This window comes from Erigeron canadensis, chromosome 1 (assembly GCF_010389155.1).
Source record: "Erigeron canadensis isolate Cc75 chromosome 1, C_canadensis_v1, whole genome shotgun sequence".
In the NCBI taxonomy this organism is placed as follows: Eukaryota; Viridiplantae; Streptophyta; class Magnoliopsida; order Asterales; family Asteraceae; genus Erigeron; species Erigeron canadensis.
In genome coordinates, this window is record NC_057761.1 from 46,470,317 (window position 1) to 46,493,767 (window position 23,451).

Below are 23,451 nucleotides of genomic sequence, written 5' to 3' on the forward strand. Positions count from 1 at the left end.
AATAATTATTTTTTTTTTCTACTTAAACCGTTTTTCACAACCTTTTCTATAATCCAATCAACACATGTTGACCTTTTTGACTTTTCTTCATTTGTGTGCTCGTGCTTGTATGTGTGGGTGTAAGTGTGAACACATAGCCCACACCGGCCACTAGTTTACAAAACGAACATGACTATTTAAAACTCGTCATCTATTCAATCATCACATTACCATTACAACCACCGATCCGCAATAAAAACAATAGATACACAAACAAATATATATTTTTTGATATAAATCAATTCAGGTAAATCACACTATATTGGTGTGAATCCCAATAATATAATATCCGATAGAAAGACTTTTATTCGGGTATATCCAGTTTTTTGTCTTTCTATATCTATCTATTTACTTTTGGTAATAATATTAATATTAATAAATTCAATAAAAACCGACCTAATTTGGATCATACATTTTTCTTCCTTCCTTATATAATACGAGTACAAGTTAACATTTTGATTATAGGAAAAAGATATAAACAAAAAAAGAGAGAAAGAAATGGATTACTTGAGTGATGAAAGGAAGAAAGCTGAATTCGATGTAGAATCAATGAAAATAGCATGGGCTGGTTCTCGTCAAGATTTTGAAGTTTCTGATCGCATGGCTAAACTTGTTGCTAATGATCCTGTATCTATCTCTCCATTTTTACATATATATCATTTTTTTTGGTTAATGTTATTATTTAACTGAAATGTTAGGGTTTTATATAATGTTTCTGTTTTTAGGAACTTTTATTTATTTATCTTGTTACTGTTGTTATATGATCCTGTATGATTTTCTAATTTTTCCTTTTAATCATTGCTAAATGTATGTTTCAATTCTTTTATTTATTGAATGAATGAAATTTAGGCTGACTTTAGCTACGGATTTTTATTATAATTTTTTTTTTATGTCATTGCTAAATTTATATATCATGAATTTTCTTATACAATTGAAGTGTGGACTTTTATTTTTCTACAAATTTGAATGCTTTTTCTGTTTTTCAAATCTTTTTTGGAAAAGTGTCCCCCCCTCCCCCTTAATGACTAGTTTCTGTTTTTTTCCCACCAATTGTAGTATGTTTACGGTTTATTATATATTGCATATTGTTGTTTGCAGGCCTTTGAGAAGTTTACGAGGCCTATGCTACCTAGGAAAGAGTTGTTGAAGAACACTCTTAGGAAATCAGCATATGCCTGGAAGCTCATCGTTGATCTTCGTCTGTCTGGTAATCTTTTAAGTTAAATCTGCACGATTACGAACCTGTTTTGACTTAGAGTCTGGTTTTTTTAGCTGTATGGTTTCATTGTTTTTAGTTGATTATGTACTTCCTTATTATTGTATTTCAGAGGAAGAGGCCAAATGGTTACGACTTTATATTGATGAACCTGCTTACACTGATCTTCATTGGGTAAGTTCATCATTTCAAAATTGTAGCCGTGTTGGCAGAACTGAATTTCCAATGACAAGTGTACTGCTTTTGTATTTCTGTTAGAGGGTGACTTTCATGTTCAGTAGTAAAAAAATTGTGTAATGAGGTGTATCATTGTTGTTCACGGACTGTTGTCTTGTGATTCCTCAGGGAATGTTCATCCCGGCTATTGAAGGACAAGGCACTGAGGAACAGCAAAAGAAATGGCTGCCATTGGCCAAAAAGATGCAAATAATTGGCTGTTATGCACAAACAGAACTTGGTCATGGTTCCAATGTGCAGGGTCTTGAAACAACTGCAACGTTTGATCCCCAAACGGATGAGTTTGTCGTGCACAGTCCTACTTTAACATCAAGCAAGGTGAGTAATTTTCTTAGTGCTAGAGTAGAAAATGCAAATGCTAGCATTAGAGGTAGCAAAAATGGGCGGGCAAAGTGGTTGAGTAGCAGGTTTGTGTCAAAATGTGTGTTTTTGGCTATGGGTCTGGTCAGTGACCGTAGAAAGATATTTTGATCTAAAGCTCTAATAAGATCTCTAAATTATTGGTTTGTCATACATGAATATACAGTATTTGCTATATTATTCCAAAAAATATTTATATTTTTTAGTGAAGCTATTTCATAGATTTAATCAATAAAAAATGCTATGTGGGTGACGGTCGACCCATTCGATCATTTCCTTATGAGTTATTGTATTATATGCTTTTGACCCGTTGGAGAATTCAGATATATCTTGAATTGGTCAATGTATAAGTAAGTAGGTCAAAATGGCCAACTCTTTTGCTATTCTGACATGTATTTGGACTTATTTTCTTAACTCAATTTCTGCTTTTGTTCTCATTGTCTTTTTGATGTTTACAGTGGTGGCCTGGTGGATTGGGTAAACTGTCAACACATGCTGTTGTCTATGCTCGCCTCATAGTAGGTGGTCAATTCCATGGAGTTCATGGTTTGTACGGAATACCATTTTATATCCTCATATTAGTTCTGTGATTTTAAAAATTTCATCATTTTCTGATAAAAGACTAAGTTATCCGTTACAACTGTAATAATTTCTTGAAGGTTTTATTGTCCAATTACGGAGCTTGGAGGATCACTCACCTCTTCCTGGTATCACTGTTGGCGATATTGGGTTGAAGTTTGGAAATGGCGCGTATAACACCATGGACAATGGTGTTTTAAGATTTAATTATGTGCGTATCCCCAGGGATCAGATGCTGATGAGGTGACATTATACTAATATATGTTATATGTTTTTTGGTTATTTATGAATCAATTTCCTCCAGTTAGAATTTCTCAAATAGTAGCACTGTAGAAGTACAGTCAAAGAGTGCCTTTCACGGCCTTTCTATTACCTGTATCTCATCTTATCATGATTGTTTTATTTCACATAATTGGCGCTGGTTATCTTATTCTTGAATTCACCCAGGGTGTCGCAAGTTACAAGGGATGGAAAGATCATGCAATCTGATGTTCCTCGACAACTCATATATGGAACCATGGTGTATGTTAGGCAGACAATTGTGGCTGATGCTTCCAAGGCTTTATCTCGTGCAGTTTGTATTGCTACAAGATACAGTGCTGTTCGCAGACAGTTTGGGTCACGTAATGGTGGACCTGAGACCCAGGTTATTTAAAAGCATGAGTTTTTTCCTTAGTGTTATATCGGTCTGTAGATCCGTTTATAGAATCATTAAATAATCATTTTGTTTCCTCTTTAGGTGATTGACTATAGAACTCAGCAAAGTCGACTCTTTCCTCTGCTGGCTTCTGCTTATGCCTTCAGGTTTGTAGGCGAATGGTTGAAATGGTTGTACATGGATGTGAAGCAAAGATTAGCAGCTAATGACTTCTCAACTTTGCCTGAGGCTCATGCATGTACTGCAGGATTGAAGTCCTTGACAACTACCGCAACAGCTGTGAGTTCTGTTTGCCGGCAAACACTAATATATAAGATGTATTTGCTAGGGTAGTGTGTTTACGTCTTTATGTATTGTAAGGTGTGTTTGGTACTTTGGTTTCAAAGTAAAAAATCTCATCTGGTTGATAGTTTTTTGGTCATACAGTTAGTAACTAGGCCTCCTTCAAGTGCCTACTCCAGTTACTGCCTGTTACTGGGCATGCTTTACCCCTTTGAATGTGATTTTGTCGTTCATTAAAAAGATGATACTTCGTACTGTTGAGAGAGGCGGTGTATGCCTGTCTATGCTATGGGTCTTTTAAAAATAAGCAGCAACATGGCATTTGATAACTGTTTAATCTTCTTTATTTGTCACTCACCTCTTAGCTTAATTTGTTTTGTGCATTTTTTTTTTTACCAGGATGGAATTGAAGAATGTCGAAAACTATGTGGTGGTCATGGCTACCTTGTTAGTAGTGGGCTTCCTGAACTCTTTGCAGTTTACATTCCTGCTTGTACATATGAAGGGGACAATGTTGTCCTGATGCTACAGGTATTTGATTTGTGTTGTGTCAAATGTGGGTCTCTACGATTCAAAGAAAGTATAAAGTGTTAGAAGGGGTAGAATCAACATAGTTTCTGATAAGGTGGGCGATCATGGAATTTTCATATATTTACCACAACCTGGTCAAATTAAAGTTTTAGCTAGAAGGGGGTTGGTTCAATTGAGCCGAGCTAGTCGAAAGCTATACTAAAAATGACTTGTTATAACCTGAATCTGTTTTGATTCATTATCTTACCCACCCATCTTGCTACTTACAGATAATGCTCTTATCAGAACCGATTTATCCATGTTATGACTCCATGCTCTTTTGAAACTTTATAGGTAGCAAGGTTTCTTGTGAAGACAGTCTCAGAATTGGGACACAAAAAACCAGTTGGTACAACAGCTTATATGGGGCGAGTGGCAGCTCTGATGCAAAATAGTTGCAGCGTTCAAACTGGTTAGTGTTCTTCTTGAAATAACTCTGAGACCTGTTTTTGACATATACATAAACCAAATAAAACGAGTATATATTAGTTGGTCGTTATTCAAACTGGTTAGTCGTCTTCTTGAAATAACTCTGTAACTTGTTTTTGATTAGTTGACACATTCATAAACTAAATAATACATATTAGTTGGTACTTATCTTCTAATTGTTGGATAATAGAGTTATGATATCTAATGGCTTAATTAATCACAATGGTGCAGCTAAGGAGTGGCTAAACCCCGATGCAATAGTGGAAGCATTTGAGGCAAGGGCTGCTAGAATGTCTGTTCGGTGCGCTCAGCAGATAGCCAAGTTTGAAAATCCAGAAGAAGGTACTTTTGACTTCGATAATTATTGTTTGCCAGAAAACTTTTTTTTTTTTTTTTGTCATACAAGTTAAGGTCTAGCTATAATGACTATAAATTCATGTCTACATGCTACTACAGGTTTTGCAGAACTAGCAGCTGATTTAGTTGAGGCAGCAGTTGCTCACTGCCAATTAATTGTTGTGTCCAAGTAAGGTTATTAAAAAATAATGATGGGGTTTGACATGGATGATGGATGTGGGTAGTTTTTGTTTGAATGGGTTTGGGATGGGTTGACCTAAAACGCTTTCTTATTCAAATACTGCGAAATTCTTGTTCAATAATCCTTTAATCTTTAACGTAAATAGATGGCTCTATATTGCCACCTCTAGTTGATGATTTGATGGTATTTGACATCAGCCATGCTTCCATTTTTGCTTTCATTTGATCAATGTGCTAAGCTTTTTTTATGTTGCAGGTTTTTTGAGAAATTGAAACAAGAGATCCATGGAAAGGGAGTCAAACAATCATTAGAGGTGCTGTGCTATGTGTATGCCTTGCATCTTCTTCACAAGCACCAGGGTGATTTCTTGTCCACCGGCTATCTTTCACCTAAACAGGCCTCTCTTGCTAATGAGCAACTCAGAACTTTGTACTCTAAGGTTAGTCATCGAAGTTCTATATTTTCTTCCCTAATATACTTGCAGTGTAAAAGTATCTTTTTACTATCTGTCTGATGATTTCATAGTGCATTTCCTTCTCGGGGAATCTTAAATTAGTTATTTATTATTTATTATTTATTAATTATTTATATATATATATATGTTAATAGTTATTCAGATAAACAAATTTTGTTTATGATTATTAAAGTCAAATCAAACATATTTGAATAGTATGTCTACTAATTTTTTCTAACGGCAAATAGTTTATCTGCTAGTTGCACAAGATTGGTTATCGGAGATGAAGTAAAGTTACATATTTGGTTATCTCATCTAACAAAATGTTTCTTTACTTTTTCTTCTTATAAATGTTGTTTTACCCCATTCTATTTATAAGTTTTTTATTTAATCAGTTACCAAGCTCTCATATCAAATATTTGATTACTTGATTATTACAACTTGAAACAACAGTAACACCTCCAAAAATTAATCTACGTTCTGTTTATCACAGTTGATTACCCAATTCTGTTTATCTGGTATCACATAATCACTTTCAAAATGCAAATTTGAAGATCCCTGTAGCAATTTCAATCTCTTTTAAGTAGGTAGACTCCTTGTTGGGATGTTTTGAAATTGTGATGTGCCTCTTTGACCAGTTACTTAGTCAAACTTGTTGGCATGTTTTATCACGTAGGTATGACAGCCAGTGTATCCATAAGGTCATTTTTACCGTCTTTACTGAAATGTATCTTAGATGTCAAACGTGGCAATTTTAAATGTGTCAAAGGAACCTCTTACTAAATATGTGGTAATATGCAATGCATTGGTTTTTTAGATCCATAATCATTGTATTTAAGATGTCTTCTTATGTTTCGCTGACTATGAAAATTACAATCCCCATTAGGTCCGTCCAAATGCCATTGCATTGGTTGATTCATTCAGCTACACGGATCATTACCTTGGTTCAATTCTTGGTCGTTATGATGGGAACGTGTATCCAAAACTCTATGAAGCTGCTTGGAAAGATCCGCTTAATGATTCAGATGTGATTGATGGCTTTCACCAGTATGTTCAACCAATGCTGAAGCAGAAGTTACACTCTGCTAAGCTATAGAAGAGCAATGGCTGAACCGCTCAGCAAGTGTTAAAAAAAGTTACAGCTTTAGGTATTAAACCGCTCTCAGCAAGTGTTAAAAAAAGTTACAGCTTTAGGTATTTTAAAAAAGGTCGCTATTATTCGGCAAGAGTAATATCGGGTGTAACCCTTATATCTATACGTGGTGAGCAATGTTGCATAATTGATCATGTATCAAAATGTCGAACGAGTAGAAACAATGGTGTTGTGGTTTATATATTATATGTTACTATTCTTAATGAATATTATTATATTTTTCCCTTAAAAGAGACCGTCTAATAATATTAATATGGGCTTTCATTTTGGATTTTATTTCCCATTGTCATTTTTATTAATGTTGGTGGTGTTGATATGTTATAGTACTGATTTTGAGCATGATTGCTAAGATAATGTCCTTGTTTTTTTTTTATTTAAAGATCTTGCGGCCGATTGATCTATACTAATGATGTCTTTTAACATGTAACATCTAATATGTAAACGACCAGAAGTCCAAATTTAGGATGTTTTACATATATTGTTATCATCTTTTGATGTTAAAAGTTCTCATGAAATTGTGTTTTTGTTATCAATTAAAACACACGTGAGACTGCGAGAGAGATTTAATCTGAGTAATTGGATTTGACCATTCCGTCCTGTTTTGACATCACCTAATTCTTGTTTAGATCCTGATTTCAACAATTTGTGTTTAGGATCCGATTTTTAAGATGTTCGGCTTTAAGGGTTCTTACATGAGGCATGCCAATATGACCAACTAAACATAAACATTGTAATCAGCATTTTAGCTGCTACTGTAATGTGCATGTTTGTGCCCAGATGAATACTATGGTCATATGGTTTGTGCCCAGATGAGTACTATGGTCATATGGTTAATTAGCAAGTTAACTACTCAAACGCTTATTGTTGCCAACTATGTAGCACCGAAACAGGTACGTCAAAGTGGTACGGGAACGATACGGGAACTAGGGAACGGCAAAACTAAAAATTTCAGGATACAGGTACGGCAATACAAAAATATAGAAATAAAAATTATATCGATTTTTTTTATAGAGAAAGACTTGAGAATTGAGAGATTATGTGTAATTGTATATATATAACTGTATAATATATGTTTGATTAGTGAGTACTCATTGAATGTTTAGTGTTTAATAATTGGTTTTGGAATAGAAGAAATTTAATGTTAATCAAATTGTATATAATATAGCCTGTTTGGGTTTGGGGAATAGAAAAAACCCATTAAAACCTTGATATTAGTTAAAAACGGTATGGAAACTTCAAAGAAACGTTTCAGTATCTATAGAAAATTCAAGGAGACGTTTCATACGTGTTTCGTATGCGGAAACGTTTCCATGGAGTTTCGGAAACAGGTACGCCTACCTGTTTGGAGTTTCGGTGAATCATAGGTTGCCAACATGCATAAATTATCTTATATTACTAAAATAACAACAATTAGAAAACATACAAAATAATAATTTACATAGGGGATGGTAATATAAGGCTGTCGAGTATCTAAGTTTCGGTGTGGAACACTCACATATTAATTTTTTTAAACCATAAAAATCAAGGGGTTTCAGACATTTATTTATTAAACAAGATATAACAAAATATTAGTATATGAGGGGTTCTACACCTAAGCTTAGGTATAGGACAACCTTATATTTCCTTTTCTCATATCTATAACTCTTATAAAACAATAGTTAACCAAACATTTTAAAGTCATCTTGCAATCTAAAACTAATTTGAAAAATTGCTACATAAGATTTTATCCTATGTGTTAACTCCATATTTTTCTTTAAATAAACTATATATTTAATTAGAAAACAAATGAACGTATATATGTTAAAATAAATATATATATATATATTGTAAGAATCTAAGATCTTCTCATTAAATAAAATGATATCTTCTCTTTAGTTTAAAAAATCACGTCTATAGCTAATGATATTTCATTATCTTTTTTATTCAACATTTATATGAGAATCTTTTCGTTTTTTTATAGTGATTATATGAAAGTTTGTTCAAGTCGTTGGTTAGTTGGAACTCTCATCGCATTAATCATTAGTGGCAATATTTAAAGTTTATAAGCTTTTTTATCACCACTAAATTATATTCATCTTATATGAGTTAAGAGCTTTGTATAATATCATAACTTTCTGAAAGAGTTATGTTAATTCTTTCGTTTATATCACTATGGAAATTATGTACAATTTTTGGTTTAATTCTTTAATCTTTTTTTGAATTTTATGATAATGGTTAATATAATCTCTTTTTTCTTTTGTTTTTTAACAATACAATTTTTCATTGTGATGATGAGAAAAATATTATGATGGTAGACGAAGATTTAGTTCAAAACAAGTGTATATAACAATTAGTTTAATGATTGGATGATGAATACGTTATTGCTAATTTAATTAAGTGAAACTAAATAGATTGTTCGTTCATATGTTTTTTATGATCATTATTGATCCATTTCATTAACTCATTTGTTTACATATTAAGTGTTTCATTAAATGTTTTTTTAAGCAAGTTTAACTCAAATCTCACTTTATTGAGCATATTTTTAAAGCACCGTACATCGTGCGGGTAAAAAAATCCTATATATATTTATGTATATATATATGTTAAATTTTAAAAAAGTAACGCAACTTAGTTTATCAATATAAAAATGTCTAATATTCTCTTTACTTTCACTATTATTATATCGTCATTATTATTTGTCAAACGTTACCAACCATCAATAGATCTTGAAACTAACACAACTTCATTTTTAATTTTCTTAGAAAATAGAAGGAGTTTTTCACTTTTTCATCTTTAAGAAATAAAAATAAAAATTTTAAAAACGCATTCAAAACTTAAAAATACTATTATGTATTTTACATACTAACAAATATATTCTAATATACTTAATTAAATATAAGTTGGGGCGAGGTGGAGATGGAGATGGCAGGGACAAGAACAAGGGCATAAGGGAAAAGTTAATATAAATTGATGTTTTTTAAAATTTAATGAAAAATGAAACAATAAAAAAAAAAAAAAGTGTTTTTTAACTTCTCGGTGAAAAATAATGTTTTTTATTTTTATTTTATTTTTATGAAAACTATGATTAGATTTTTTTTTTTCATGTTTTTTTTTTTAAAATCAATAATAAAAATCAAAGGGTGGTTTTCTTCATTAAACGTTCGAAAGTTTTTGGTTTGAATTTTGTTGTGATTAATTGAAATACTAACAAAACAGAGTTTTTTTTGAAAAAAATGGATTTCTTCTAAATCATTGGAATTAAATATGTAAAAGGAATCAAATTATTTAATGTTAAAAAATATAATATATATTTGACAAATGTTATAATAACCGAAATAAAACAACAAATTAAACCTCAAATCGATTTACACGAAGTTTTCTTCAACATATTCACACATACATACAAGTCCAAAATATTGTTCATTGTCACGTACAAAAAAAATTTATAAAAAAGAAAAATTTCTTGCCACATAGCATGGTTTTTCCATATATTTTATCCCATCCAAATATTATGAGTCGGTTACGTTAAAAATACGAATATTTTATGGAACCACACTCATCACAATCACAAGATCCACGGTTATAACAACACGTACTGACTACACACACACACTTCTTCAATCTTCTTTCATCCCCGTCCCCGCCATTTAAATCTTCAAAATCCCCCCTTCACTCTTTCTCTCCTCTTTTTCTCCCCTAAATAACTGGAATCCTCCACCAACATATACATACACACTTTCTATCTCTATAATTTCTTCTACTACTATACTTCACAAAAAATGATTTCTCATACTTACGCAACAGACGCGCAATCAAAATCCGCCGACCTCGCCGCCACCATCGCCGCCGCTTCAACGCCGGAACTAATCGCCGCCGCGTGCGACGATATCGAATCCTTCCTTCTCAAACACTCGCCCGACCAGTCCCGATGGTTCTTCTCCGTCACGTTTCCAACCCTAATTTGTAAAATATTCGGTTTCGATGAACAAAAACCTCAATTTCAAAACCCTAACGGTAACGGTAACGGCTGGATTGATATTGTAGCTTCCGTCAACGGTTCTGATATCTCTAGTAAGATTTTCAAACTTTTAGCTCCTGATAGTGTGTTAATGAATTCTATTACTGCTGTTGATAGGTTATCTCTTGTTAAATATGTTTTTCCGAGTGAACGCTTACCGGAATGGTTTCGGATTACGTTACAGAATAGTAGACAGTGTGTTGTGTTGTCTGATTTATGTCCTTTGTTTAAAGGTAGATTAAGTGATGAAGTTCCCTACCAAATTCAGTTAAATATATTGGAATATTATTTATTTTGGTTTGCTTATTATCCGGTTTCCAAAAGTCGTTATGATAGTAATGTCGCGGATAGTAACAATGTTAGTGTTAGTAAACGTTTTAGGTTGGAAAGTTGGGCTTATAAGTCGATTCCTGTGTTTGGTAGTGCTGGTAAAAGAGGTGGAAATGAGCGCAAGGATGGTGAGGCTGGTGGTTTGTATGTTAGGCTATTGCGTGCTTACCTTGTTTTTTTTGTGCCGTTGAGTGACTTGAATGCTCAGTCGCCTTACAGGAGTTCGTTGTTGCATTACTCTTCCAGTTATGATAGTTTGGTTCTTGAGAATGCAGAGTTTTTTGTTAACACGCTTATACATTTTTGGATAGTGGAAAATGATTTCTCCCCTTTACCTGTTAAGTTGTGTAAGTCGTTTGGTGTTGTGCTTCCTCTAAGATCGGTTTTAGCTGAAGTGCCACCGGCGGCAGGGTTGGGTGAGTTTGTCAATGTGTTTGTGAAGTATTTCCATTCATGTTTGGTTCCGAGTAGTGTTGAGGGGAGTGATCAGGTGGAACTTGGTAAAGCTACTATGTGGAGGGGGACGGGTTCTGTTGATATGAAGTATAGGGATATGTTTTCTGGTTTGGGATCGATTGCCTATTGGAACTCTTGTATCCAGAGGCCACTTTATAGATATATCTTGAGAGCGTTTTTGTTTTGCCCAGTGGAAGCTTCTGTGAAGAATGTTTCTCAGGTGTTCTCCCTTTGGGTTAACTATATGGAACCATGGGTTAATAGTTTGGATGGGTTTTCAGAGCTTGATACGAACACAAATAGTTTGAAGAGAGATTCTATGAAGGCGGTTGAGACATCTCAACCGCGGGAATATTCATCCTCTTGGTCAGGCTTTGTGTTATCAAACTACCTTTTCTACAGTTCTTTGGTTATGCACTTTATCGGGTTTGCTCATAAATTCATTCACACTGATCCAGAAGTTATAGTGCAGATGGTATCCAAGGTTTGTCGACTTCTCATTATTCTGCCATTATAATTATTGCATGTTGTTTTGTGAAACTGCTGAATTCTTGTGAATTTATTAATAAACTAGTTTAGCTATTTGTTATCTTTTGAATTAATTTCCTTATATGGATGAAATGAAGTTCCTGTTTGGCTGTTTGTTACTTTGTTTAAGGCTCGAAATAATACTTTTGATTTATGATATTTAGGTTCTATTTATTTGAAGATTTATATCGACAAAATACATGTTCAGTGGTAACTTAGTACTTTTGATCTGGTTTGAAGAAAGAGTTCTTTAATTACATATTGCCTGGTCAGTTTTTGATTAGTCTATATCGTAGCATGACTTTCCAATTAGTAGTAGCTACAACCTTGAGTAAAAATTGACGAAGTTGAACTATTCGTGGCAAATGCATAAGCCATGGTTTTGTCAATGAACTGATGAAGAAGGTTAAAACTTCATGGAGTAATATGTTTTAGGGTAATAATTCTATATAAACATATGCAATAAGTATGACGGCGATAAGTTCTTTATTCCAAACTATATGTTAAATCAACATTTTTATACTTTTTGAAGTACTCAATTTGTAACCTTGGTCTCTTTGTGCATTCTATTGAGTTCGCCGTTACGGGATGGAAGTTATATGAAAATATTATGCATGATTAGGAAATGTATGGTAACTGATATGCACAGCTAAGATTCAAAGTTAAACATAATTTTAATTTCAGCAAATATCTGTTTTGGGCTGCCCTCTGCAGGTAGTAAACGTATTAACATCGTCCAAGGAACTTGTGGACCTGATAAGAAACGTAGACACTGTATTTCATTCCACTCCAGCAGGGTCATCCAAGTCAACCCTCAATTCATTATACAGATTTGTACCTTCTATTCGTGAACAGTTGCAGGTAAATTTATATTACAAATTCACTTGTTCAAAAAGCTATTGAGTAGACTTGCTGAATTAAAGCTAGCTTTATGCAATTCTAGTTACTTAGCGATTCGTGCTTAACAACTATATAAATTTAGTTTAATATAATTTGTGTGTATATGTATATATATTCTCTTATCAGTTTAAAGTGTTCCACCAACCTATAATTTGTGGCTTCAAGTTCTATTTGGTGGATTTCTTTTTTTCTAATTGTCAGTCGTTTATTCGTTTTAGCACATGAAGTTTTGTGTAGAATCATACGGGCTTTTTTTTTTGGTACAGTAGATGGCTTATAAGGCTCTTGACTTCATGTAGTATCATTTATTTAAGTGACCTTGACTTTTTGATGTGCTACTAGGACTGGGAGGATGGCTTATCTGAAACCAATGCTGATGGATCATTCTTGCAAGAGAACTGGAATAAAGATTTGAAACTATTCAGCACAAGTGAAGATGGTGGGCAGCAACTTCTTCAGGTATTTTGACTTTCCCCTGTTCTTGCTACATTGTTCATATAATACATTAATAATGGGTATCAACACAATAACACCTAATGTGTTTTGCTTGAGAATTGAGATGGGATTGTAACTTTTGAAAAGAAAGAAATGGGGAAAAGGTCTTGTTAAGTTCAGTTTTTAGGTCTTCATTTTTGTTGCATTTACACTGCAGCTTCTTGCTCTGCGTGCCGAGTCTGAGCTTCAAGTTATCTCACATGACAACCTTACTAACAACCTAATACTTTTAAGTTCCCTAAAGGCCCAGATGGGATGTTTATTTGGCGGCAGTTTCATAAGATCTTCAAGCATTTCAGAGGGAAGCAAACAATTCGGAATATCACATCATGATGTATTCAGTCCTAGAACTGCTGCGAACCGCCCTAGAAGAGACATAAGGTACAAGGGTGATTGGATGAAGAGACCAATTTCGCATGATGAGGTGGCTTGGCTGGCCAATCTACTTGTAAAATTATCTGGGTGGCTAAATGATATTCTCGGGCTGAATCCACGGGAAAATGGTCATGTGGGTCCCACTACATGGTCCTATGTAGAGGTTTCTGGTGATGCAGATACCAGTGTTGATGGACCTAAGGATACCTTGAGGTTGGTATTGGGTGCTCTTCGCTCGTGTCTGATCACATTTTGGTCATGGCTGATCTCATTGTGTAGGGAGTGTCTGAAGTTCATGCGAGAACATGGTATGAGGGTGAATTTGAGAGCGTTGGCTTCGAAGAAAATATTGACGGTGGTACTTATTGCCATTGCATTTAGTGCGCTCAAGAGAATGTTTTCCAAGTTCCATTTGGTCTGACTGAGGGATGGTCTCACCTTTTCAGGTTGTCTAACTCAAAATGTTATTTCGGTGCGAAAGTCACATAGTTCATTTGTTTTTTTCAAGAATAGAAATGTGCAGTTTGTTTTTCAAGTCTTTGAATCTGATACGTGTTTGAAAGGGGAGATTTTCGGGTTTAGCATCCTCTGTAAATTTCTACTTTGTCGTTAAATATTTTTATATATTTGAGATACGATATTTCTAATCAAGAATAATCAAACTATGATATGGCTCGACTGGATTCTTTTCATTCACTGTGAAGGAAGTGCAAACTAGACTAGATTAGTTAACAATCCTGCCGTTTCCAGAAAAATGAGATTAGCTAACAATAAATGCTATATGTTCCCAAGTGTTCAGGTAGAAAACTGTAATGGGTATTTGAAATAGACATTTTAAATTCGAGGGAGCTCTCTAGCGCGAACCCGGTTAAGACAACGTATGCTAGACTTTTTGCTGTCGAATCGCGACACGAAGTTTCAAGCGAAATTCACTTTTCAAAAAAAGAAAACTGTAATGGGCCTGGGCTAGTGCTGTCCTAAGTCCTAACCATTTTTATCACTGATCAGGTTTAGCCAATTCTGTCTAGATTTCCTCAGCATGTACAACCTTGTCATAAGTAAATGCACCAGCAGCTCAGCTGGTCTCGCTGCCCAGCTTGCATTGATCACAGTCTCATTTCATCACCTTTTACTCTTTTAGCTTTGTTTTTATAGTTATAGTTCTACCAGATAAATACTCCGTAACTTGTTTGATCCGAACTAGAATATACCTTTTTTTTTTGTTGAAGACTCCTATTTCTAAATTACGAGAATAATTGGAAATGGAACTTAGGTGTCTCGAGATACCTCCCCAATAATTTCATTAATCGTGGGGAAAATGAATTTAATTTCTTCTTGGTGTTTATGTTGGACGGAGTGTTCGTGAAATAAAGGGTGTTGCTGTCAGGTGACATACTTCTTTAAAAAACTTTAGTTTGAATTCTCTTTTACTAAAGACGAAAGATAAAAATGGAAGGCACAAGGTAACACCATCAGACAAAAGTCAACTCGACCAAGGTATTTGCGGCGACGTCGCCGCTAATACTCTGACACTGACAGGGCCCCCGCTTTTTTCTCTGCCAGATTTACCATTAAGGACATGGGGGCCCGCAGTATTAGCGGCGACATCGCCGCTAATACTACCTGGTTGAGGTTTGACTTTTTTTAGCCTGGTGAGCTTACGCTCCTCGTAAAAATGTTGATGTCGATTTAACTTTATTAAAATTAATAAATAAAAAGTATATGCTAAATTACATGACATTACAACATACATCAATATTAAGGCATACTATAGTAGATCATGATCATTCAAACTTGGTTGTGGAAATTGCCTTTGACTAGTCTTAGGGTCTATTTGGCAAGAGAATTTTATAGGTTTTTAAAGGCTTAAAAGTTCTTAGCTTTTAAAAATAAGCTATTTTGAAAATTATAGCCCTGTTTGGTAATACATAATAATTTAAAAACCCAACATCGAAAAATTCCTAAAAGCCTCAAAAAGTCTTTAAAGTAAAAGCTCGTAGGAAAAAAGTTGAAAAAAAAGCCCCAGCCCCTATATTCAACCAATATGTTTAGACAATAATATAAAGGGGGAAGTGAAGGTGAAACTGTTATGCACTTAACTTGAGTGAAATCACTATCACATGTTGTTGGTTAATTTTTTGGCTGCAATCAATCATTCCATTAGGGATAAGGGTGCAGAGCCAAACATTGACAAATTGGCTTGTTTTTGGCTCTTTTCTAGCCAATCGTATATCGCCACGTATATTTGCCAAAAGCTAGTCAATTCTTGCCAAAAAGTAGTTAAAAGTGGTGGTGTAGTGCAACAAAACTAGCCAAAACTTACCAAAATGCCAATGCCGGAAAATATATAAAAGTGACCGGACAATATATAAAAGTGACAAGGTTAACGGAAAATGTATAAAAGTGACCGGTTTTTTTTTTATATAAAATATAGACTTGGGCTCAGAGTTTGGGGGTCAGGAATTCGGAAGTCGAAGACGTCATGGCTGCCAACCCAAAGGTTTACCCCACCAAGATATTCCCTGGATCATCCGAGTCTCATTTTTTACGAGCATTTTGTATCATCATCACCCATCTAACGTAACACCGACAACCTAACTGTTCAACGATATCATCATCGGCATAATACTACTTTTCTGGCTATCTATTGATTTAATGGAACAAAAGATGGTAACACTACTAAGGAAAAATCCGGCAATGTTGCCGCTAAATTAACACTACCAAGCTAATCACAAACATGCAATTAACGGCAATGTAAATAAGATAAATATACATATAAGCAAGCATAAGCAGTAGTAGTTAACTGGAAAACCCAAAAAAGGTCTCGCCGGAATACCGTACAAACCGGAAACCCCAAAAAGGAGTCACGGGAAAACCGAAATAACACCGCCAGAAACCCCAAAAAGGAGCCACCGGATCACATGCAACAAACGATTAAACCAAAAACCTCAAAAATTAATCACCAGAAAACCGATTAAACCAGAATCCTCAAAAAAGGAGTCACCGGAAAACCGATTAAACCAAAACCCCCAAAAAAAGGGTCACCGAAAAAGTAGCCAAAAAGCCAATGGAATTTGTCAAGTGCACCCTTGCCAAATCCAAACAACTTTTTGGCCGGCTGTAACATCTCAAACTTTTTATTTAACGGTTGACTTGAGTCGCTAACTCAACGTATCCGTTACGTCCATGTTAAATTTAAAGCTTATATGTAGTTAATGTGTTGTGCGTGTGAGACTTGAATGTCTTATTGATTGACGTAGTAATGTGTTTAAGATGTAGTTATATGCCTTTAGAGGTGTTCAAAGTGTTTATTGAGTTGTATATAGTTCATATAGGTGTTTAGGGCTAATAATGTGACGTTTGGAAGCTTAGGGACGAGTTTTGACATAGGGTGAAAGTCAAATACGGGATTAGGGTCAAAGAGCAAGTCTTTAGCTTCTAATCATTCATAATATCCTTTTCTCTTTGAGCCCTAACCATTCCCCATTGCCATAATCAATTCCTTGTTCGATTTCATTTTCGTTTGGTTGATTCGAGAGTGTTTTGATCAAGTTTTTGAATTCTCTTTGTAATCTCCAGGTATCCCAGGTATAATAACATTGATTTTATGTTATTTCAATCATATAATCAGATCCATAACTGATTTAGGTCATTAGATGATCAATTGATGTCTTAAACGTTGATTCGTTGACCTAAAGCGTTTAATTATGTGATGCAAATCAAGTAAGAATTAATCAATGATTTCATTGCATCATTATGGTCTTAAAATGGTGAATTTTGAGGTACAAAAGTCGTTCATAAGGTTATGGGTCGTTTGGGGTGTGTTTGGTTAAGTTTTGGAGGTTAAACAATAAGGTTTGTGCAGATTCGGGGATAGCTGCACCGCAACTACTAAGCTGCTGCGCAACTAGAAAACAGTGACCTTTAGTTGCGACGCAACTTGGTGGTTGCGACGCTGTTAAGTTGCGTCGCAACAGCGATAGAATTTTCAAATGGCCATAACTTTTGAACCGTAACTCCGTTTTTAACAAATAAGCTATCCACGGAATCGTAAGAGAGTCTACTTTCTAATGGTTATGTTTTTAAAAGATGATTGTGATGTCAAGTTTCCAGAAAGGTTAATTTAGTGAGTGAATGTCGAGTTTCGTCGAGTTATGTAAGCTTTAAAGTATTAATCGAATGTCCGATGCATCAAGCCTTGTCATGAGTCATGTTTATAGATACTTAGGCTTGATTCATGAACAAAAGTAAGTAGGTACTTGTTTAGCTTATTATATCGTTTAATGATTATAGGTAGTCGGGAATATTTGCAAAGCTCGGTAACTTACGTTATCTTTTTGTGCTCTTCTACGAGGTAAGATACACTACTTTGACACGCTGAGGGTTCAACAAAAACATAGTTTTCATATAATAACTTCCCCAAATGGTATCTTGTTTGCTTATGTGTACTCGGGATTATACGGGAGGTGATATGGGCTATGTAGATGCATATTGAAGCCTGAAATGCTACCCCAATGATATGTACTAATATGAGATGCTATGTATGCTTAATAGATGAAGTGAAATATGATATGAGATAATAGGTGTTTTGCAACGATATATGACATGAGATGATAGATGATATGAAATGATGTACGATCTATGATGATAAATGATATGCAATGTTGTAATGATATACGATATGCATGATGTACGTTATGTAACAATGCATGCGATATAATGATATGCTATGAAATGCTATGAAATGCTATGTAATGTCTTGAGATGAAGTGAAATGTGTTATATGTTGATGATATGTAAAGTGTGCATGACTACATGGCTTATTCATCTAGTTCACTAGACTTGTTAAGTTGCCATGACATGTGCACGTTTAAGGGCCCAAACATAAAAAGATGATATGTGATGATGTTTAGGTAACGTGGACACCTAAACTATATGTGATGTAAACCGAGCTCGTATATGATATGAAAGTGTTAAGCTTAACCCGTACTTGCCCTTGCCCGGCGGGTGCGTATATGGTTGCTTGGGTGGCTCCTTGCAACATAATTACGTGGTTTGAGTATCTCCAGGTGGCGTGATTAACCACCAATGTCTTTGAACATACGGACTACTCCTGGATTGGCTTGCCATTCCTTAACGACATTGATGGACCGCCGTAAGGCTTATCCATCTAGTCGGGTGTGAGGTTCCCTGTTAGGTCTTATGACCGCCTACACACAAATTTACACCTTATATGTGATGAGTGACTTATGTCACGCCTAATGTAAGTGACTTATGTCACACTATGCGATGATGCTTATATGTTATATGTAAAGTAAAAGATGATTAGGCACAATTAGGTGATTCAACCTATGATGATGATGTTTGATGCGATGATATGTTATGGATGATGTGATGCATCGATGTGATATGTGACTTGACGATGTAATTATGACTTTTATATAATGTTTTAAATGGACAAACGTTTTATAAACTATGTGTTATCTTACTTAGCTAATTCGTTAGCTAACACTTGCTCTTTTAAAATGTGTTGTGCCTTCAGGTCCAACAATAGTGAGCAGGTAGATGTGAGAAGATGTGAGGCATGGGTAGATGATCTTGAAGTTGGTTGTAGTTTACCCATAGTGGCTGCTCGCATTAGACATTCATTTATGTTTAGATATTTATGATTTGTAATTACTATAATGTCGGTTGTTTAATGTTGGGCAACCAATGGATTTCCATTTAAACTTGTTTTGATGATATGGCTAATAACACCATTTTATGAATAAACTAAACAGATTTTGTTGGTTTGGACTTTTAAGGTTTAATTCCGCTTTCTTTTAACGCCATTAGGCGAAAGTTTTTGGAAATCCATATTTTTAAACGACGGGTGTTACACCGGCGACCATTGAAAACCCCAAACATGGGTTTCAGATCTTACTGGAATAAGGGTACTATACGTTAGGAGCATCGACAAGTTTTTTCCAACATGGATTCTAGCAATAGAAGCCAAGAAAACCATATGATTAGCCTCAAAATCGAAAACCCCTAAATTAATTTTTTAGGTTTCCGGTGGAAATAATTTTGGCACAGGAACAAAAAAAGGTCATATAGCACGCTCCCAACGTTCACAAGGATCGGCCAAATATGGCCGATTTATATAGCTGATCAAACTTACCAATGTTTGCCGATACACATGCTACAAGGAAGAAAAGAACCAATCCTTGCATAATAAATTTGTCGAATGCACCCTTGCCCCTTACAATGCTAAATCTCAATATTGCATTTGGTTAGCCATTATGAATTATGAATGGAATAACTCATTTAATGAGAATGAGTAATAGTGTTCCATTGGTAAACATCTTTTTAATTCTTAGGGGAGGGACATTATTTTCTTCAATTCATTCTTTCTATTAGAGGGGAGAGAGTGGTCGCGGGGTAGGTGTTTGCCGCTAGCGGGCCTGCGCGGGTGTATCGCCGCCGACCATTCCCAGCATGAGAGAGAAGGAGAGATTCGGTGTAAGTCCCCAATGGGGGGAAGAAGGAGAGAGAAAATGGAGGAAGAGAGAGAGTGAGATTGAGATTGATTGGCTGGTCTTTTTTTTTCTTTTTTGATTAAAAATGGTGCAAATATATATATATATATGTATATATATCTATACATTGATGAAGAAGAAGATAGAAGCACACAACAGATCTCGATCTGTTCTTTTTTTAATTATTTTTATTTATTGTTAATTACATTTTGGTCCCTGTAACTATTTATCTATTTACATATCAACCCTCATAAACTATTTATTTATTTATGTTAATTACATATCAGTCCCTGTATTTTATTTTTTTATATTATTTATTGTATATATATATATGTTTTAGTTTATATAGTTTGGAAAATAGTATTAAAAATAAATGAAAAAGAAATGATGAGGTGGAAATTGGGGGAAGATGGAGGAAAGTGACGCAAGTGATTTGGGGAAGATGGGGGAAGATTGGAGAAAAATGAGGTGGAAAGTTTTGATTGGTTAGTGTTGATGGAAGATTGGTGACCATTCTCTTCCCCATTACCAAATGGAATTTAGAAAACCATTTTAAGCTTATAAAAAAATCACGATCATGAAAAAATATTTATTAACTATATCTTCATATCACATATATGAAAATTAGCTTTAATTGAAAAGACACCCGAATGCTATTTATTGTTTTGCAAATTTTGATGTCTTTTTTTTTTCTTTTGAAAGGTGAATTTTACTGAAAACTTCGTGTCGGGATTCAACAAGGGGACGTCTAGTATACGTTGCCTTAACCGGGTCCGCGCTAGAGATCCCCTTTGAAGTAGAAATGCTTATTTCAAATACCCGATGGGGGAAAAACCCCTACTAATTCGCCCGAATATACGACGATTAATAGGGGTAAACCATGCCCTCTCAGACTTAAATCTGAGTATACTCAAGTCAAGCCCTCATAGAAGGACTATATATATTTCAAAGTTGGTAGAATGAGGATTCGAACCTGCGACCTATAAATCACCAGAGGAAGTTCAAACCACTACACCAACTCATCATCGATAAATTTTAATCTACTTAATTAACAAATTGTTGTATCTCATCGTAATCTTCTAAATCTCCAAAAATAGTTGATGGTAACAGAAAGTTTGAGAAAAGTTGTAACTAGAATCGGGCTTCATTCTCATCAGAGGAATTGGACGAATGGAACAGTCTTGTTTGTCTCATGTCGCCTATTATTTTGGGCAGTAACCGAGACAAGTGGAGGTAGGTAGGGGCAACTGATGGATTGTTTACGGTTAAAAGTGCCAAAGCATTCTTGAGGAGTGGTGTCGACTACAGTGAAAGGTTTATGTTCAAGTGGTCAAAATGGGTAGCTAAGAAATGTAATGTGTTTATGTGGAGAGCCTCCATGGATCGTTTGCCTACTATGGTAAGGCTAGGAATGTAGTGTTTGAGAGCATAACTTGTGTTTTATGTGGTGAAGCTGATGAAACCATCGAGCATGTTCTTTGTTGCTGCAGCTGGGCGATTTCAATATGGTATAGAATTACTATCTGGTGCAAGGCCAGTCCCATCTTCGTCTTTTCGGTTAAGGACCTATTTGAAGTTGACAAACACGTGGGACTCGATAAGAGAGGTAGGAAGATCTTTAAAGGAATTGTATTTGTGACATGTTGGTGTTTATGGAAGGCTAAAAACGAGAAGAAGTTTGAAAGGGAGACGATTGGAGTTGAGAAGGTGTTTCAAGATATTAAAGCTTTTAGCTTTCTTTGGTATAAGAATAGATTGAGGAATTGCTCATTTAGTTGGCATGATTGGAACTCATTTAATGTAGTGTAAATCTCTGTAAATTCTTATATTTATTGTTGGTCTTTCTCTAATTTAAAGAGTCGGTGATGTGTTAATAAAAAGTTACTTTTCAAAAAAATAAAATAAATGAGGTTATTGTGCAAAATAGACTTTTTCGCTCATGCGATATAATCGGATCGAGCATGCTTTCATTAAAGGAAAAAGGGTTTTTCTTTTTTCAAATTAAATTGAATACTTTATAACAAATATTGGTAACTCCCTATCAATAAACAAATATTCAAGGGACTAAATATCAAAATAATTTTGTTGTAACCGACCTACGCGTCACACGCTATATAAACAAACCTCCCCTTCTCCACACGCATCATATCAAAATCAAAACCTAAATAATATTCTCTGATTTTCAATTCCCATTGTATTTTTTTTTCTAGGGTTTCCTCAATCGGCGGAATATCTCCGGCATCAATTCTTCGTGTGAAATCAATTTTCCGGCAAGTCTCTCTCCAAACTTCAAACCCTAATTCGTCAGCGATATCGATTGATCAAGAACATCTTCCAGAACGATATATTATAATTATATATATATAATGGCGTTGGTGTATTATAAGTTTAATCTGGGAAACCATATCAGATCGATCCCGATCGAAGGAAATTACATAACGCTTGGTGAATTTAAAGATGAATTAGAAAAACGTCAACATTATTTAAGGCGGAGAGATAATTTAGCCATCTGTAATGCAGATAATGAAGGTTAGGTTAGATTAGGGTTTTCAATTGTATCGTTTCGCCCGATTTTCCTATGTATAGATTCGGGCTCTAGGTTTCAATACATATATATATGTATAATTTTATTGTAATTGTATTGATGTATTCCTGTAAATTATAAAAGAATTATACAGTAGTTTGTTTTGTTTTTTTTTTATCAATAAATATTGTTATTGTTAGTATAGTATGCTATTTTACAGTGTTATCAGCTATTATTTATTTTATTGTTTCTTTCTATATATATTGTTTTGTTAATGGTGTATTCAAAGGAGGACAAGGAAGAGCTATGTTATGTTATTTATTATTATGGTGCTAACATTCAAGTTTGCAATTGCAGAGTATGTTGGTGAAAAAACATTAATTCCAAAAGATACATCTGTTGTTATCCATAGGGGTCCACGAGTTCGATACAATACCATAGTTGTTGCTAATAAACAAGAGTATATTCTCGAAACCTTTATTTCTTAATCTTTTTAATCAATATAGAATTTTGCTTTTACTAGTATGAGATATTGTGCAAAGATGGCTTTTTCTTGTTTTACTTGCATTCTTTTAGAACCCACAAAAGCTTTGTTATTGTTTGTGTTTAAGAGTCACAGAGACTACTGAAAATATAAGAATTTTGCTTTGAGCTGACTAAGATTTGTTTTCTATTGTTTAGTCAAGTGGAGAAAATTGATTCTGAGACCAGTTTAGCTGAGCAGTCTGCCATGGATAGTGTAAGTTTTCGCCAAGTGTTTTTTTTCATGAAACTTGTAGGGGGTAGTCTGGCTTCACCTGTGGAACGTTTTAC

The 23,451-nt window shown here is 34.6% G+C and overlaps 2 protein-coding genes across 4 annotated transcripts; both read left to right on the forward strand.

Annotated features, from left to right (window-relative positions):
- The first annotated feature begins 198 nt into the window (after positions 1 to 198).
- Positions 199 to 6,791, forward strand: LOC122600649 (peroxisomal acyl-coenzyme A oxidase 1-like). Of its 3 annotated transcripts, XM_043773402.1 has the most exons (15): positions 212 to 351; positions 505 to 666; positions 1,138 to 1,246; positions 1,368 to 1,429; positions 1,601 to 1,810; positions 2,311 to 2,398; positions 2,512 to 2,674; positions 2,879 to 3,077; positions 3,171 to 3,368; positions 3,771 to 3,902; positions 4,236 to 4,353; positions 4,602 to 4,712; positions 4,827 to 4,896; positions 5,164 to 5,347; positions 6,249 to 6,791. In XM_043773402.1, the coding sequence occupies exons 2-15, from the start codon at positions 538 to 540 to the stop codon at positions 6,456 to 6,458; spliced, it is 1,983 nt and encodes a 660-aa protein (XP_043629337.1). In that variant the 5' UTR covers positions 212 to 351; positions 505 to 537; the 3' UTR covers positions 6,459 to 6,791. The 3 variants fall into 3 exon arrangements, with proteins under 3 accessions (XP_043629352.1, XP_043629337.1, XP_043629344.1); XM_043773417.1 differs by lacking the exon at positions 6,249 to 6,791 and having other exon boundaries at positions 199 to 351; positions 4,827 to 4,898; positions 5,165 to 5,257; XM_043773409.1 differs by lacking the exon at positions 212 to 351 and having other exon boundaries at positions 413 to 666.
- Positions 6,792 to 10,123: 3,332 nt separating this feature from the next.
- On the forward strand, positions 10,124 to 14,292 carry LOC122579880. Its single transcript, XM_043752144.1, has 4 exons — positions 10,124 to 11,782; positions 12,541 to 12,687; positions 13,069 to 13,185; positions 13,379 to 14,292. Exons 1-4 carry the CDS (start codon positions 10,274 to 10,276, stop codon positions 14,015 to 14,017), a joined length of 2,412 nt encoding a protein of 803 aa, XP_043608079.1. The 5' UTR covers positions 10,124 to 10,273; the 3' UTR covers positions 14,018 to 14,292.
- Positions 14,293 to 23,451: the final 9,159 nt, after the last annotated feature.